Source organism: Nicotiana tabacum, chromosome 4, assembly GCF_000715075.1.
Source record: "Nicotiana tabacum cultivar K326 chromosome 4, ASM71507v2, whole genome shotgun sequence".
Classification (NCBI taxonomy): Eukaryota; Viridiplantae; Streptophyta; class Magnoliopsida; order Solanales; family Solanaceae; genus Nicotiana; species Nicotiana tabacum.
The window spans coordinates 63,773,981-63,790,936 of NC_134083.1; the positions used below are offsets into that span (position 1 = coordinate 63,773,981).

The 16,956-nt window shown below is 38.7% G+C and overlaps 1 protein-coding gene across 1 annotated transcript; it reads left to right on the forward strand.

The window, feature by feature from the left end:
- The first annotated feature begins 13,552 nt into the window (after window positions 1-13,552).
- On the forward strand, window positions 13,553-15,498 carry LOC107770678 (ethylene-responsive transcription factor CRF4). Its single transcript, XM_016590014.2, has one exon. It carries the CDS (start codon window positions 14,043-14,045, stop codon window positions 15,183-15,185), a length of 1,143 nt encoding a protein of 380 aa, XP_016445500.1. The 5' UTR covers window positions 13,553-14,042; the 3' UTR covers window positions 15,186-15,498.
- Window positions 15,499-16,956: the final 1,458 nt, after the last annotated feature.

Here is a 16,956-nt window from a genome sequence, read left to right on the forward strand (position 1 = left end):
AATTAGACCACTCGTGTTTCAAGTTTTGTACAAATGTTTCTTTTTCTTTTTTGATTTTTCAACTGGTGTGCGGTATTCAGATTGGGGTCCGACTAAATTTGAATTTACGCCGGAAAGTTTCGCATTGGAGGGTAAAGCTCCCTAACAAAGACGACTCCATACTCAGGGACTCGAACCCGAGATCTCTGGTTAAGGATGAAGAAATAATTGTCATTCCACCACAACCATGTGTATACAAATGTTTCTTGATTCAACAAACATGATATGAACACTCGAAATCTTGCATGTTAACAAAATGGAAACATTTGAAAGATGAACAGGGGAAGTTCCACATGTGACTTCTTTCTCATTAGTGATTTTACTTGCCAGCATACTGAGGTAGACACCAAACTGTATTTCTTGTGCCCTTTGTTATTGTCACTTGTATTTACACTTCAACTAAAAAATGTCTAACAATTATAAAGTAGGGAATGCAAAATTTTATAGATAATTCACTGAATTACTAGTTTTGAATAAAAGAGAGAAATTGAAAATAAAAGCATGACTCGTGAATATGTCCAAGGTTTCATTTATGTGTAAAATGTAAATGTTAGCAGCCTAACGTAGACAAGTGCTTGGGACAGGTAAATAAAAAATTACCACCATTTTGATCATGTAAATATTACAAGTTAGTCAAAATTGTATAGCAGTAAGGTACTATCTTACAATAGATTGGAGTACAGTATAAAGGGATAAAGGCATATTAAGCTTTCAAATATTTTAAATGTTGTAATGTGTTCCACTCAAAATAAATAAAATTCGAAGCTAGACAATTTATTATGAACTTACTTATTCATTTTTTAAAAATAGGATTTGCCTAAATAAGTCATTATTTTTGTTCAAAACAATTATGTAATTGATTTGTGAGCAAATTAGCGGGCACTTCGACTTTTCTACGGAACTCATTCATTTATCTTAAAAAATATGATCTCTTTTTGGTCAGAATATTATAAAATTAGTGCTTAAAGAGTAAAACACCAGGGCATTATCTGTTGCTTAGGTGTTTGCATTAATTGTGCTAATTGCTGCAATCTCATCTATTTTTAGGAGCTTAAAATGCCAATTAGTTTCTTCACCATCTTATGGGCGAAATCAGAAGTTTAGGTGGATATTACAATTCTAACTTAATTAGTGAAAATAAAGTCTCATTATACCCTCTATTAATAATAAGTGCCAGTAAGTACGAAGTTATTATAATTAATACTACTTTTTTTCATATAAGTGCGTATGCCCCATACGAAATAGTACATCGGAAGGGTGAGAATTGAGAAAATGTGACTGCTAAAGGACATTGTTGATTAAGTTCAATAATTTTGTTGCTCTATAATAATTTACATCTAAACAACAAATTATTTTCCCATAAAATGGAACAGTTGAATTTATACGTGGTTTCTAGATAAGTGAACTAATTTGATCCTGAAATAATACAATAATTGAAGAAATATATAATACTTAGCCTTGGAATATAGACGAAACAACAGAGATGACAGTTCGGGAATAAAGTTTTCGGGTACAGCAATGTTGAGATAAAAAAGAAAGAAAGTAAGATTGTATTAAGTTTCGTATAGAATGTAGTATATGTTTAACTAGAATGTCCCCAATTGTTGTAACCGGTGCTGCGGGGCTGAGTACCGGGTCCTTTCCGTCTTTGGTTGGCGAGCATCCAACATCCAACACTGCATTTGATGCAGTTGCTTCTCACTCTTCAACTCCATCAGCTTCATCTCCACCTTCACCAACACCAGCAACTGCTACATCACTTCCATCTTCATCTACTCTTCCACTAACAATTGCTACATCACCTCCATCGGCCATATCTGACCATGAAGAAGGTGTTCCACTTCCACAATCCCCAGTTCCTGGGAATTTGGGGCAAAATTATGCTGCCTCTTCTGAAGATTCACAAAGGAGGGGAAACGTTACTCTTTCGGTCTATATCAGATGCAATTTGCTATCCTGGGCGGTGGAGCTTGCTAATTATCTGAAGCCTTTTCCTTCATAAAAAGACACGGAAAAGATTCAGGCACTCTCGGGATAGTGCTTGTTGAACAACGCCATGTACAACGTCGCAACGGTATCTTCCTTTCTTCCTTCACTACTTCTTCTACTTTTGTATGAATGTATTCTATGGTTTACTTCTTCTTGTCTTATAGGCCAACTTTCTTGCTTCTGAGGGCCTTCAAAGGTTGATTCGTGAAAAGGAAGAACTTACTTCTGAACGGAATCATCTTTTGGTGGAACAAGAACAAACTGTTCTTCGCCTCTCGGAACTGGAAACCAAAGCTACTGAGGCTGTTATTTTGGAGGCTCATTTGCAGGAATGCAAGCAAGAGGTGGTAACCCTTAGCCAAGAAATTGGCCCGCTGAGGGTTAGATTTGATAAAGCTAAGGCCAAATGGGCTGAGATCTAGGATGTCGTTCTTGCCGCAACCGAGCGCGAGAGTGCTACTGCCGAAAAAGTAACTAACTTAGAAGCAACCTTGAACTCCAAAATCAAAGAGCTTGCTGTGGTGGAGGCGAAACACGTCCATCTAGAAGAGAAGTACAAGAAAACTATCGAGCATAAAAGGCTCTTTAGTTCAACTTTCTGTGACCTTGACGTCAGCCTCAATCTACTAGGTTTGTCCGGGAAAACCTTTTTGTGAGGTTACCCGACTCAAAGAAGAACTTAAGCGCCGAGCGGCTTTCCTCGTTGTTGAAAAAATTTAAGTCATGTACAACATGAGGAGAAACACCTTGGAGGAGTCCAAAGCTGATATCATCATCTTTGATGCCTGGATTTTTAGGGCACGAGAGCTAGAGTTAGCTGCTAAAAATGGACTCCCGGTGTAGACTGATGCTCCTGGTTCTTGTGGTTCCGGTTCCGAGTTTTCAGGAACTGAAGAGTGATCGGAAGGTGACGATGCTGAGATCAAACTGGGAAAATGTCGAGCCATCGGTGGACCTACCTACTTCTCCTGGGAATGCGGACACTTCTTTTCCTCCTGGTTCAAGAGGCTCTGTAGTTTAGCTTTTCTTTTCTTTTCTTACATTTTGAACTTTTACCGTTTTGGCACATTCTTGTAAATAAAGGCATACTTTTGCTCAAGTATCGTTTGAGTCTTACTTTTATTTGAATATACATGCACGTTTTTAATCTTTGCATTTGCTCAAAAATTTGTGCACGTTTTCTTGTTCGGGCCTTACTATGTGTAGTCTCGACTGTATTTCCCTTGAAGCACTTTATTTTTGAGCATTATCCCTTTTATGTGAGGGTTTTTCTAAGTATTTGCATACTTTTTGCATCCTTTTCATATGTTGCTTCAGGTGTATTTTTCCCTGAAGGCATTTTTGATTCCGGACATAGATTCTTACGGAACCAACCCTTTAACGTGAGGGTTTTTATAAGAAAGGGCCCTCTTATGTGTACGGTACTCTTTAAGAGGACGTCTCATGTTCTTTACGATACTAACATTTGAAGTACTTGTTTAACTTTCAAATGACAAAGTTTATTCATCGTTCAGACAAGAAACAAGATAAAAACAAAAGTATTTCATTTTATTCCTACTATTTTCAAATAATACGTAAGCATTTGCTATGCTGGAAAGAAATTGCCATTAATTGTCGCTATCTTGAACAACTTGTTTCTACGGGGCTGGCTACGCAGTCCCCGGTCCCGATGATGCGTTTAATTTTTGGATTTTTGTTCCCCGATTGACGTGGCAGTCGTTGTTGATGTATCCTCATATCATTCCCCCTAGTGTTCGAATGCGAAGCGTGCAAATTGGAACACTGGAAGTCTTGTGTCTTCGAAGATTCCACTAATGAATTGCTAGATAATCCTTAACTTGGTAACAAAACTTTACTTCCCCTCATGATTTTATGCTATTGAGCGAAGGAATATCTAACAACCCTCTAGTGTTTTGTGCTCGTGAACGGTTGGGTAACATTTGTTCGTTAGCAAACTTAACTTACCAGTGGGAATTTGCTATCGAACCAAAGATTATCTAACCATCCCCGAGTGTAAGATTGCTTGTTTGCCTTGCTATCAAAGGTCTTATTGTTTTAGTCTTCGTAGTATGCTTTTCGTTGCTCCCTCATTAAAAACCTTTCCATAAAAACCTAATTGGGACAAAAACTGAACGAAGGGAAAAAGAGTGCAGCACATACTTTCCGTTTGAATAATGTTCATCACCAATAATATCTTTTGAGGTGTGCCATGTCCCAGTTGCTAGGCAACTTGTTTCCATTCTGGTTCTCCAACTCGTATAATCCTTTCTAGTGATAGCCAAAATCCGGTAGGGACCTTCCCACGTTGGACCTAGCTTCCCCGCATTGAGCTCCCGAGTATTTTGGCTTACTTTCCTTATAACCAAGTCTCCTACTTTAAAATAACGGAAGTTGGCTCTTCGATTATAATATCTCTCCATTCTCTGCTTTTGAGTTACCATTCTTACATGCGCCAAGTCCCTGTGTTTTTCGATCAGTTCTAAGTTGATTAATATTGCTTCGTTGTTCGATTCTTCATCTGCCCAAACATATCTCAAAGTGGGTTCACCTACTTCCACCGGGATTAGGGCTTCAGCACCGTACACAAGGGAAAATGAGTTTTTCCTGTACTCGATTTGGCCGTTGTTCGGTGGCCCATAGAACTCCGGGCAATTCTTCAGGCCATTTGCCTTTTGCCGCTTCCAACCTTTTCTTGAGGTTTTGAATAATCGCTTTGTTTGTTGACTCCGCTTGACCGTTTGCGCTCGGATGATAAGGGGAAGATGTGATCCTCTTTATCTTCAAATCTTTGAGGAACTTTGTAACTTTTGCACCGATAAACTGTGGCTCATTGTCGCATATTATTTCTTTTGGTATTCCGAATCTGCAAATTATATTTTCCCACAGGAAAATGACCACTTCGCGTTCTACTATATTTTGATAAGGACCTGTCTCCACCCATTTAAAAAAATAGTTAGTCAAAATAAAGAGAAACCTTACCTTTCCGGGAGCCGGTGGCAGCGGTCCGACGATGTCTATCCCCCATTTCATGAAGGGCCACGGGCACAGAACAGAATGTAAGGGTTTTGCCGGTTGGTGTATTAGTGGTGCCTAGTGTTAGCTCTTATCATATTTTCGTGCGAAGTCTTTGGCGCCTTTTTCCATGCGAGGCCAGTAATACCCTGCCCGTACCAACTTCAGCACCAAAGAATTTGCACCCGAGTGATTGCCGCATATCACTTCGTGGACTTCTCTCATGACATAATTAGCTTCTAACACTCCTAAGCATCGGGCCAGCGGGCCTTGGAAGGATTTTCTATATAATACGCCTCTCTTGAAGCTATAACGTGCAACTTTGACGCATAATGCCCGTGATGCTTTAGGGTTGTCGGGCAACTTCCCGTGATCGAGATAGTTGACTATTTCATCTCTAGAGTCCCAGACCAGACTAGTCAAATTTACCTCATAGTAACCTTCCGTATCCATGATTGAGATCATCAATTGTACTACCGTCCCGGATTTAGATCCCTTTATTTCCGTCGATGATCCTAAGTTTGCTAATGCATCCTCTTCTGCGTTATCCTCTCTCGGCATGTGAGTAATTGACCACTCCCAGAATCGTGCCAAGAGAGCCTGAACATTTACCACTTATTGTTGCATACGTTCTTCTTTAGTATCAAAGATCCTGTAGACCTGATTTACCACCAGCTGCGCATCACATTTGATTTCAATGACCTCAGAATCAAGTCCCCGGGCCAATTCCAGCCCTGCAATCAAAGCTTCATACTCTACTTCATTGTTTGTTAAATAGATCGTTATGATGGTTTGCCTTAAGGTTTCCCCCGAAGGCGTGATTAAGACTATTCCGAGTCCAGACACCTTTACGTTGGAAGCTCTGCCCATAAATAAGGTCCAAACTCCCGATGTCGATTCCGACACCATTACTGCCTCCTTGGTTTCCAGAAGCAGTAGTTCTGGACTGAAATCGGCCAAGAAGTCAGCCAAGACTTGCGACTTAATTTCAGTCCTTGGTTTATATTCTATGTCTAACTCATCCATTTTGACGACCCATTTGGCCAATCTTCCCGAGAGCTCGAGTTTATGGAGGATGTTCCTCAAAGGAAAAGTAGTCACCACAGTTATCAGGTTACATTGGAAGTAGGGCCTCAGCTTCTGAGCGGTGACTACGATATCTAATGCCATTTTTTTCCAAATGTGGGTAGCAAGTTTCTTCTCCCGTTAAAATTTTACTAACGTAATAAATGGAAAATTGCGTACCTTCGTCCTCCCGGACTAAAACCGCACTTACCGCAACTTCTGAAACTGCGAGGTAAACTAGCAATGTTTCACCATATTTTGGTTTCGAGAGCAATGAAGGGCTCGATAAGTACTTCTTCAGATCCCTCAGATCCTGCTTACACTCCGGTGTCCATTCAAAATTCTTCTTCTTTTTGAGCAGTGTGAAGAAGCGATGACATTTTTCCGATGACCGAGAAATGAACCTGCTCAAAGCTGCTAATTTTCTTGTGAGCCTTTACTATACCTTTACGTTCGACAATTGATCCAGGATATCCTCTATGGCCTTGATTTTGTCGGGGTTTACCTAAATTCCCATTTGTAAGACCAAAAATCCCAAATACTTACCAGCACTGACACCAACGCGCACTTCTCGGGATTAAGTTTCATATTATGCTTCCTTGGGATGTCGAATATTTCTTGCAAATGTTTAAGATGATCACTTGCATTCAAATACATAACGAGCATATCGTCTATATAAACTTCCAGAGTCTTTCCTATTTGCTTTTCGAACATCTTATTTACGAGCCGTTGATAAGTGACTCCGACGTTTTTCAACCCGAATGGCATTACATTGTAACAATATGTACCGAAATTCGTTATAAACGAAGTTTTTTTCTAATCTTCTGGGTTCATCTTCATTTAGTTGTACGTGGAATAAGAAACGACGAAACTCATCAACTCGTGCCCGGCCGTGGCATCAATTATTTGATCGATATTTGGCAGTGGGACCAAGTCTTTTGGGCATGCCTTATTAAGGTCTTTATAGTCTACACACATGCGAAATTTATTGTTCTTCTTAGGAACTACTACTACATTGGATGGCCAGTCCGGATATCTTACCTCTCGAACCGAACCGATTTTAAGCAAGCGTGTTTCCTCTTCTTTGACAAATTTATTCCTAGCATCGGCAATATGGTGTTTCTTATGACTTATCGGAGGTACATTGGAATCCACACTCAGCTTGTGCACGACTATTTCCGTCGGGATACTCGTCATATCCTCGTGCAACCATGAAAAACAATCAACATTAAATCAAAGGAATTTAATAAAACTAGACCTGAGCTCCGGGTGCAGTCCTGTCCCCAAATGGAATTTTCTTTCTAGGAATTCCTCGAACAATGCAACTTGCTCCAGTTCCTCCGCCGTGGACTTCATTGCGTCAGTCATTTCTAGAACTTGGAAATATCTTGGCACATGATATTTGTTATGACGACTCTGCTTCCGGGCTAACTCCTTCTAGCTCAGGAGTAGGTGCCGGTTCCTATAATTGCTATGCCGTGCGTTCCTTCCCTTTGCTATTGGAAATTGAGAATTTATTCATCTCCCTTGTTGTCGGTTGATCACCTTTTATCTGCTTGATTTCTTCGGGCGTTTGAAACTTCAGCAATTGGTGATATGTTGAGGGTACAACTTCATCTCGTGTAACCATGGCCTTCCCAGGATGATGTTGTATCCCATGTCACCATCTACTACTTCGAAGAGAGTTGTTTAAATTACTTCTTCGGCATTCGTGAGCAGCAAAATCTCTCCCCGAGTCATCACGCTCACAAGGTTGAATCTAGTGAGGAGCTTTGTTACCGGAATAATACTTCCGGTGAGTTTAGCTTGCTCCAATACTCTCCATTATATGATATTAGTCGAACTTCCTGGATCTACTAGAACTCATTTAATCTTAAAATCTAACACATTTAATGAAATTACTAGTGTGTCGTTGTGCGGTAACAACAATCCATCTGTGTCATCCTCCGTGAAAATGATATCGTCTTCCCCGAATCTTTTACTATGCATTATTGATACTTTCATTTTCTTCGCTGCCGAAAAGGTGACCCCGTTAATCTCATCCCCCCCAAAGATCATATTGATCGTTTGGCGTGGGGGTTCCTCTCCTGCTTTTGGAAGTTTCGCACTGTCTCTTTTACGACCATAATTGTTCTTAGCTCGGTCACTCAAGAATTCTTGAAGGTGACCATTCTTCAATAGTGTTTCCACCTCCTCTCGGAGGTGTCGACAGTCTCTAGTCCGGTTATTGTTCGTCCCATGGTACTCGTACCATAAGTTAGGATCTCTCTGGCTGGAATCAGATCTTTTAGGTCTCGGGAATCGTACATATTTAATGTTTCTCATAACTGACACCAACTCCACTACACTGACGTTGATGTTATATTCTGATAACTTGGGGTAAGAAGGATCCCGAGACCCCGACGTCTCCTTATTCTGGAGTGATCTATTGTTTCGACCATGATCGGTCCCTCTATCAGCGATGAACTATTTTGCTGCCTGTAAGTTTCTGCCACGGTTTTCGATACGTTCGTAGGGCAAAAACCGGCCCCTCGAAGTCTGTCTGTCCGCATCGTAGTCATCCTTTTATTTTTCTCTGCTCTTCTCCCATCCTTTGGCCGAAGATGTGAAACTGACCTGGTCATCTTCGATCTTTATCTTTGACTTGTATCGATTATGGACATCTGCGCAAGTTGTTGCTTGGAACTCAAGCAGGCTATCTTTCAGCTTTCGGGAAGCATCTGAGCTTCTCGGGTTCAATCCTTTGGTGAATGCTTTAGCTGCCTATTCATCCGGGACAGCCGAGAGCAACATTCTCTTTTTCTGGAATCGGGTAACGAACTCTCGTAGTAATTCGGATTCTTCTTGTGCGATCCTGAAAATGTCGGCCTTCCGGGCTTGTATCTTTCTGGCCCCGGCGTGAGCCTTGTTGAAATAATCCGCGAGCATCTCAAAAGAATCTATAGAATGCTCGGGTAATAATGATTACCACGTTAGAGCTCCCTTCGTGAGAGTTTCTCCAAATTTCTTTAGCAACACAAATTCAATTTTATGAGGAGCTAAATCATTTTATTTTACCGCCATTGTGTAGGTGGTAATATGCTTATGTGGGTCTAAAGTCCCGTCGTACTTTGGCACTTCAGGCATTTTGAACCGCTTTGAGGTTGGTTCTGGTGCCGCACTCGGCTTATATGGCAATTGAGTATACTTCTTCGAGTATGGGCATTTTAATATTGGTGGCGCGCCCGAGATTTGGTCCATGCATGCGTTTACTTCCCTCATAAACCGTAAAAGTTTATTCTTGAACCGGTCATTCACGTTGTTGAGACCGGATATACTCCCCACGGCCCCGTCGGAGCCAATATCGCCCTTGGGAGTGTTGTTGTCGACTCACTGCATCGTTTAGTTTGTGTGAACACCGGGAGGAATTGGATCTCGTCTGTTTGCATTATTCGAAACCCCCGATAGCGCCTGCTTCAGTTCTGTCATAACCTTATCCTGCCGCGTGAGATGGCCTAAAATGATTGCTTGTTGCTCTCGCATGACCCTCTCCGTGTCCATGACATGCTCCTCATCAGCATCATCGGGAGTTGTCTCTCAAACGCGTCGAGGGTTCTGTCTGTCATGCACCAGCGTGACATCATTTCCCTAATTGCGGGTGTCACTGATTGAATCCTCGAAATGAGGCCGATCTCCTCGAATTTCAGGGTTGTGCGTGTTGTTAATAGTGTTATCTGTCATTTTTTATGATTTTTTCTAAGATAAAATAATCAAATTGCATTAGTAAAAAAGGCAAGGATTAATTTAATTGTACGGCTGTCTAGGGCGCCAAACTGTTTGCCTGTAAAACGGTACAGTTGAATTTATACGTGGTTTCTAGACAAATGAACTAATTTAGGGCGCCAAGCAAGAAAGTAAGATTGTCTTAAGCTTTGTATAGAATGTAGTATATGTTTAGCTAGAAAATTCGTATCTTTACAATGATAACTGATCTCACTATTTATAGCTATGTCTACGGAATGAGGTCCTAGAACCGTGTCCTTTTTTAATGTCAATTATGAGGGTCATTGATGAAGATGTAACGGTGAACATAAATATCAAATTCTCTATAACGGACCATCGCTTTTAATGCTGCAGAATATTCCCTATTAAATGCTATCGGGCGCAGAGCATTTAACATACCTTTATAAACATTATTATTTATGGTGACAAGCGGAATAGCTATGTTTGGTATTCGGTCATCCCTGTCTTGAGTTCCACGTATCTTCCCTTTAGACGAGCACGCGTCATATCATAATTTACCCTATACACAAATGATATTAAAAGGTACACTCTGTTTTTCAGTACAGCGCTATTAAAAGGGAAAGAAAAACCAAACAGAATTATGAATTCGAATTCATGACAATAATAGTCAAATTAATTGTATTCTATTGACTACAAGGATGTCCATGATAGAGACATAAATTACGCTCTTGAAAAAGTGAATAATGACATCTTGGTACGAAGAAAACTAAAATAATTAAACAATTTGAAACCAATGTTGTTGTGAAATTCAAGTAACTCATTGATTACTATCAAATAAAGGTCAAAGTTGCATTTGACTTGGTTCAATGAGACTTGGAAAAAAGTTATAACAAGGTAAGTCTTTTGTATAATTTCTATATTTACTACTATCAATTCAGCAATTATTATTTTTCTTAGCATTCGTTTCTTATTAAATATAAAATCAGAAGAAACCATAATCTCTAAAGGGAATTAAAATGTTACAGTTCATGTCCCGTAGTATTTGACATTATAAGCTTTCAGAGAGTTAATTATGTTACAGTTCATGTCCATAATTTCTGAACCATTTTAAATACTTTGTAACGAGAAGAAACTTATGTTGAGTGGCCCACAATTTTCTTGACCATACAATTAACTTGTCATATTTCTCTATGTAATTTGTATTGTAAAGTAATTTAACATTTCTACCTAAATTTAATATTCTTAACAGTATTTAATTAAATTGATTATTATTTGAAAGAGGAAAGATAAAAAACAATTTAAGAGGAGGAGTAATAATAATACAACAAAAGAAAATAAAGATGATAGGAAATAACCACGTGCTGGAGCCCCCAAATGAGTCACAAGAATAATCACATTGCGCAAGAGACCAACTCTGGCGAGTTATCATGTGCTATTTTTGTGGTGAAGGATTATTTTTTGGGAACAATTTTACCGAGAATAGAGTCGACAATTAGGTGATAAACTTTGTTCACTTCTTCACTCTCTAAAACGCATCTCTTTCACACGTGCGCACACACTAACTAGGATCTCGAATGAATAGTGTTTACATAGTCTTTACCCTTATTTTGTGTGGGTAAAAAAATTATTTTCAATAGACCATCCGCTCAAGAAACGCAAAGTCACAATATAGTATAGAAAAAGAACTACAATAATATAAAGTCATGGAGCAAAACAAACATCGTGTACGGGTAAAATCGAGTCCATGGAACACCTTGGTTTTCGATGAAGTAAACGAAGGAAGAGACGTGACCGTAAGGGATCGGAATCGAGGCAAGGAGTCCCTCGAGCCGGGGTCCGGGCAAAACTTCTGTCCTCGGAATTATCGGGGTCATGACCCCCAGGATCGGTTCGAATCCCAAAAATCTCAGAGAGCATTACCAGATAATCGAGCATGACCAACAAAAGGTCGTGATATCCGTGATCGACGGTTATCACGGCGTGAATCCCGGCATGTATCGGTAGAAAATTGGTGATTAGTTAAACGAAAGAATTTTTACCTTTTGTGAAATTACAAGGGTAAAACTCCCCCTACTATATAAAAGAAGGGGAGGGAGGGTCTGATTATTCATTAGACACACCGTAAAACGCATACCAAGGCAATATATTCTTATTTTCTCTATTATTCAATGTTCTTTCTTTTGTTCATCAATTCATCGATAACGTGAGCCCGAGATCGAAGACACGCATTTCATTAAACTGTTACTAAGTCTAGGATCACTCCTCTTGATTGGTTTGACAATTTATTACGTCATTTATCTGTTTAATCTAACGTAATTCATCATTTGTGTTGAATTAATCCGCGTATCATTAAAATCACCTACAAATTTAATTGTTATCCGTTTTTAAGGGTAAACAAACATCAAAATAATACGGAACTTTGAAACAAAAAAGACATCATGTAGTAATAACGATCTAAAAATAAAAAAAAATATGAGAATAATACTAGTACTACATGAAAGGGAAGGAAAAATATTGGACTACCTTCTAACCTTCTATGTTGGTGCGCACAGTAACATGACAGTAAAAATTTATACTCACTGTATTCACACCAAAATAATTAATATGAAATACGTATCTTGCATCCACATATTTATTACTTGAACAAGAATAATGTGATATATATTCTTTTTTAAGTATCAATTTTTAAATTAAATTATTTAATTTGAGAAACACACTAGGTGCGAGCAAGTATTTATTTAAATTCAACTACGAAATTGTTTCATGCACGGGCCTCCCAGTCGCGTGAGTTTCATTTACCTTGATATGCGTTAATAGTAAACAAGGTAAAACCCACAGGCCACCAAAAGCGGCAAATTCTAGGTGTCTCGCAATATTCCTAGCTGTAAAAGTAAATTTAAAATTGATTAAAAAAATACAACTCATCTCCTAGTGGAATTACTAATAGCAGAAATTTTATAACCAAAACACCCCTGGGGTGAAGAGTCAATTGGTTTTTTTGCCTTTCACAAATTTATTTTTAGTTTTATGGTTTACCTTTTTTTTTTACAATGATGGATTTACTTTTACATATAAGAGATCTTTCATTCATATATAAAAGATTTAATTTTTTTTTTTAAATTTAATATTATAAAAGGTCAAGAAGGCCTAAAACCTCCGGCGGAAAGTCCCAAATTTTGAAAATTAATTAAGAAATAATAAAAGGGACCCAAATCAACCACCAGTAAGTAACGATGAAAACATCTTGTATTAATTGGTCAAAGAGCTGAGTTGTTGGCAATATCTTTGAATTTGACTGGCATATTTTAACTGGGCCGGGTATCCTGGGCCTCACGTGATAAGCCACACGTAATTCGAGAAACAATTAGGAGCTGATTCAGCAGGCGTTTGAAATTCACTCATTGGACCAACGCCGTTAACCGGTCCCACTTTCCCTACGTGTCAAAATCACTAACGGTGTTGCAGACGCATCGTGATGTGGCGAATCGTGATTCTTTACCGTCGGCTATAACCGGAATCTTCGGTCCCCAGTTACCTACGGCCGGTGACTAGGTATTTAACAGAATCTGATAGTATGAATATATATTTATTTATTTCCCTTAATTGGTTTTAAAAAATAAGGAATAAAAAATAGAGAAAGAGAAAATCTTTAAAAGTAAATAAAAATTGGTGTGCTTATTATGGAGCTTCTAATTTCGGCTGGTTGGATCCTATAAAACAGCGAATTGATCGTTCTAGACTCACGCCCAGTTTCAAACACAACTCTGTCTCTCTAAAATCTCACACACTCTCTCTTTCTCTCTCCTCCTCCTCATCATCAGCATCTTACTATCTGGAATTCAAAAGGAGCAAGAAAGTCATTTAAACTATCCATTCCTTGCAAAATCTGTACCCCTTAATTCCTTTTTTAATCCCAGGCGTTGTTCTACGTGTGGGTTTAGGTGTGTTTTCTTTTTACCATTCCGTCTTTTAACGTTGGGGGTCCTCTTTTTGTCAGATGTTGTTCTGAATCAGTGTGTTTTTGGGTCTTCTCCTTGACGATTCCATTGCTCTTCTCATCTTTTAAGAGTCCTATACTTTTGTGTCACTCTCAAAGCAATCATCCTTTACCTTCATTGGACCTCTCACTCTTCTGTTGTAATTCCCCTTCCCTTTTTGTGGTGTTAGAAACAGAGAAATAGTGAAAATAGCTAATCTAAAGAAAGAGAGCTTGAATGGATCACGATATGTTGTGTCCGATCAAATATACAGAGCATCGAAACCTTATTAGAAAAGTCACTAAACCTTCCCCTGTAAAATCCAAAAAATTTCCAGAACCCCAAAAACCCAACCAATACAATCGCTCTGTTCCTCCTAAGACTGTTCGGATATCTGTTACAGACCCAGACGCAACGGATTCTTCTAGCGACGAAGAAGACGAGCTTTTCGGAAGAAGGCGCGTGAAAAAGTACATCAACGAAATCAGTATTGAAACCGCCGTTAAGTGTGAAGTCAGCATGCCGAGCAGTGGGAAGACGGCGGTGAAGAAACGAGCAGCTGACATTCTTCAGCCTAAGCAAAAGCCAATGAAGGTGAAGGAAGTACAACCCCCACAGTCGGCTGGTACTGTTAGGAAGTTCCGTGGCGTACGTCAGCGGCCGTGGGGCAAATGGGCCGCTGAGATCAGAGACCCGGCTCGTCGGGTCAGGCTTTGGTTGGGCACTTACGACACCGCTGAAGAAGCGGCCATGGTTTATGACAACGCTGCTATTAAGCTTCGTGGGCCCGACGCCTTAACCAACTTCATCACTCCCCCCAAGCCTGAAATCGATGTCCCTTCAAACTCCGGCTACGAATCCGGCAATGAGTCCCGTAATATTCCTTCTCCAACCTCTGTTTTACGGTTTAGAATGAGCCAGTCCAGTGAAGAAACAGAGCACCAAAGCCGGTCCGAACCGGTTCAGGAAGAAAGTCCATCGGTTCAAGGACCGGTGGAGTGTGAACAAACGGTTCAGGATGTTGAACCGTTTGGGTTACCGGTTAGGCAAGAAATGGAAGAATGTCAGGGCGAGACCAGCATGATACCAGATTACTCAAACGATTATTTGCCAACAGATGTTTCGTTTTTAGAAGATTTCTTCAATTTCGAAGCAGTGGAACAGACATTATTTGAGGATACAACGACAGGTTTTCCCAATGATTTTGGCTCGTCGTACAATGACACATCATCATCGGATTTTGTGAACGACTTCCTATTTAACGATGATTTTGGCAATTTTGATGATTCGTTTCAAGACTTGGGAACATTAGGAGTGGATGATTATTTCCAAGACATTGGTGGTGATTTTTCAAGTGTCGATTCTCTGTTGGCAATATAATTTCAGTTCTATTCTATTAAATTTTTGCAAGTGTCACTGTCCCGGCTTGCCAGTGTTAATTGGCAAATTTTGTTTTCCGGCGACAACAAGAAATCGGCTAGAATTTTGTTTATTTTTTTCTTCGAGTATATTAGTATTTATTAGTAGTATAATTTATTTGTTTTAGAATCTCCGTGAAAGTGAACGGAGTGAAGAGTGGAGTTTTATTTTTAGTTTATAGATGTTGGCTTCAGAATAAGTAGAGGTGTCCTTGGAAAGAGTTGTATCGAAAAACTCTATGGAGATTTAATGAGAATCACAATCTTCACTGAAATTTGAGTTGTTCCGAATTCAGTATTTTTTTCTTCCTTCGTTGTTTTTTTTTAACTGTTTCCTTGGTTAAAATACTTGGTGCATATAATTTGTCACTTCACAGAATAAAAAGAAGGCGAAAAACGAATCAACATGTCGATGTGTACTTATAATTAATTTCATATGCTCTTTATGATTAATTCTACGATTTTTAATGAGTTTGTCAAAATTTTAAACAAGTTAAAAATTGATTAGAGGAAGTATAATGTAACATCAAATTGATTCTCGAAAGAAAAGAAATGAATTAATAAATAGGTGAATCACCTCTTAGATTTGTATAGTGAATCCATTTGAATATACTGATACTGCCAAAGTGGCATTCTCTTTGCCACACACCATTAGGCGTGATTTGCGGTTTGTTCAATTGACCGAGTCAACTTGGTGTGGTTTATCTCGTGTGATAGTAAAGATTCAAACGACATTTTTTTATGATAAGAACTAGAAAAGATTTATTCTAATCTTGGTGAAAATTGAAAATTAATATGGGTATGCTCCATTAAAAACGTGATGTTTTTCCACATTTGTGCCAAAATTCAGCTGCGGGGGTTTAGGAGGACAATAATCGAAGTTATGAAAATAACGGGCAATAAATGGAGAAGGCTCAACGTAATTACTATGATATTATAGGCTTATAGCCATATTAAGATTGTTACATCTTTTTGTAACAAGTTCGTATTCTCATGTTAATTCACGTTAAGAATTCAATTGTCGGTTGTTGGGAAAAAAAAAATTTCAATTGTGGAATAAAAATGTTTCACCTATAATTAGTGTAATATCATCCGTTTTAATAATAAAACTATTGCACGTACAATTCGCATAATTTCATCTGTACAGCTCACCTTTTTCTGCAAAAAAAGTTGTACTTCTATATGGGTTTTAATCCTAATATGTATATTTTGTATACCGTTAATTGATTAAAGAAACTTGTGCTCTAGTTAAAAATAAAAAATAAAAAATAAAAAAAAACTCATTTTTGGATACTTCCTTTTCATACCTTAACTTTATGTGGAAACGCAAGTTCATTCAATAAATTGCGCGAAGGCGCAGAAAAGATCATTGCATTTGCGGACAAGTCAATTTTCTTTTTCCTTAATTGCTCTGCGTATATTTCTTTCTTTTTCCTAAAAAGAGTAACATTATTAGCCGAAATTAAGAGAGAAAGGTAAGTGAAAAAGCAATTTAAAATAGTTATACTAGTGGCATGGTGCATTGTGTTCTATCAAACACAAAAATAGACAAAAACCAAAATTAGTTATGCTTCGATTCTATTGACAATATCCCCAATACCTGGAATATAAGTGGTTCACAGCCTCAAAATAGAGCAACAGTCCAAAGTTTATAATCAGCCAATTAAACTGTTCCCAATTCCAATATACATGTAGCCTTGACCATAGGCTATTAATGACAACACCTTCTTGGT

Bases quoted from the DNA above. Each gene is read 5' to 3' on its own strand.
- LOC107770678 (XM_016590014.2), top strand. From the start codon at position 14,043: ATGGATCACGATATGTTGTGTCCGATCAAATATACAGAGCATCGAAAC.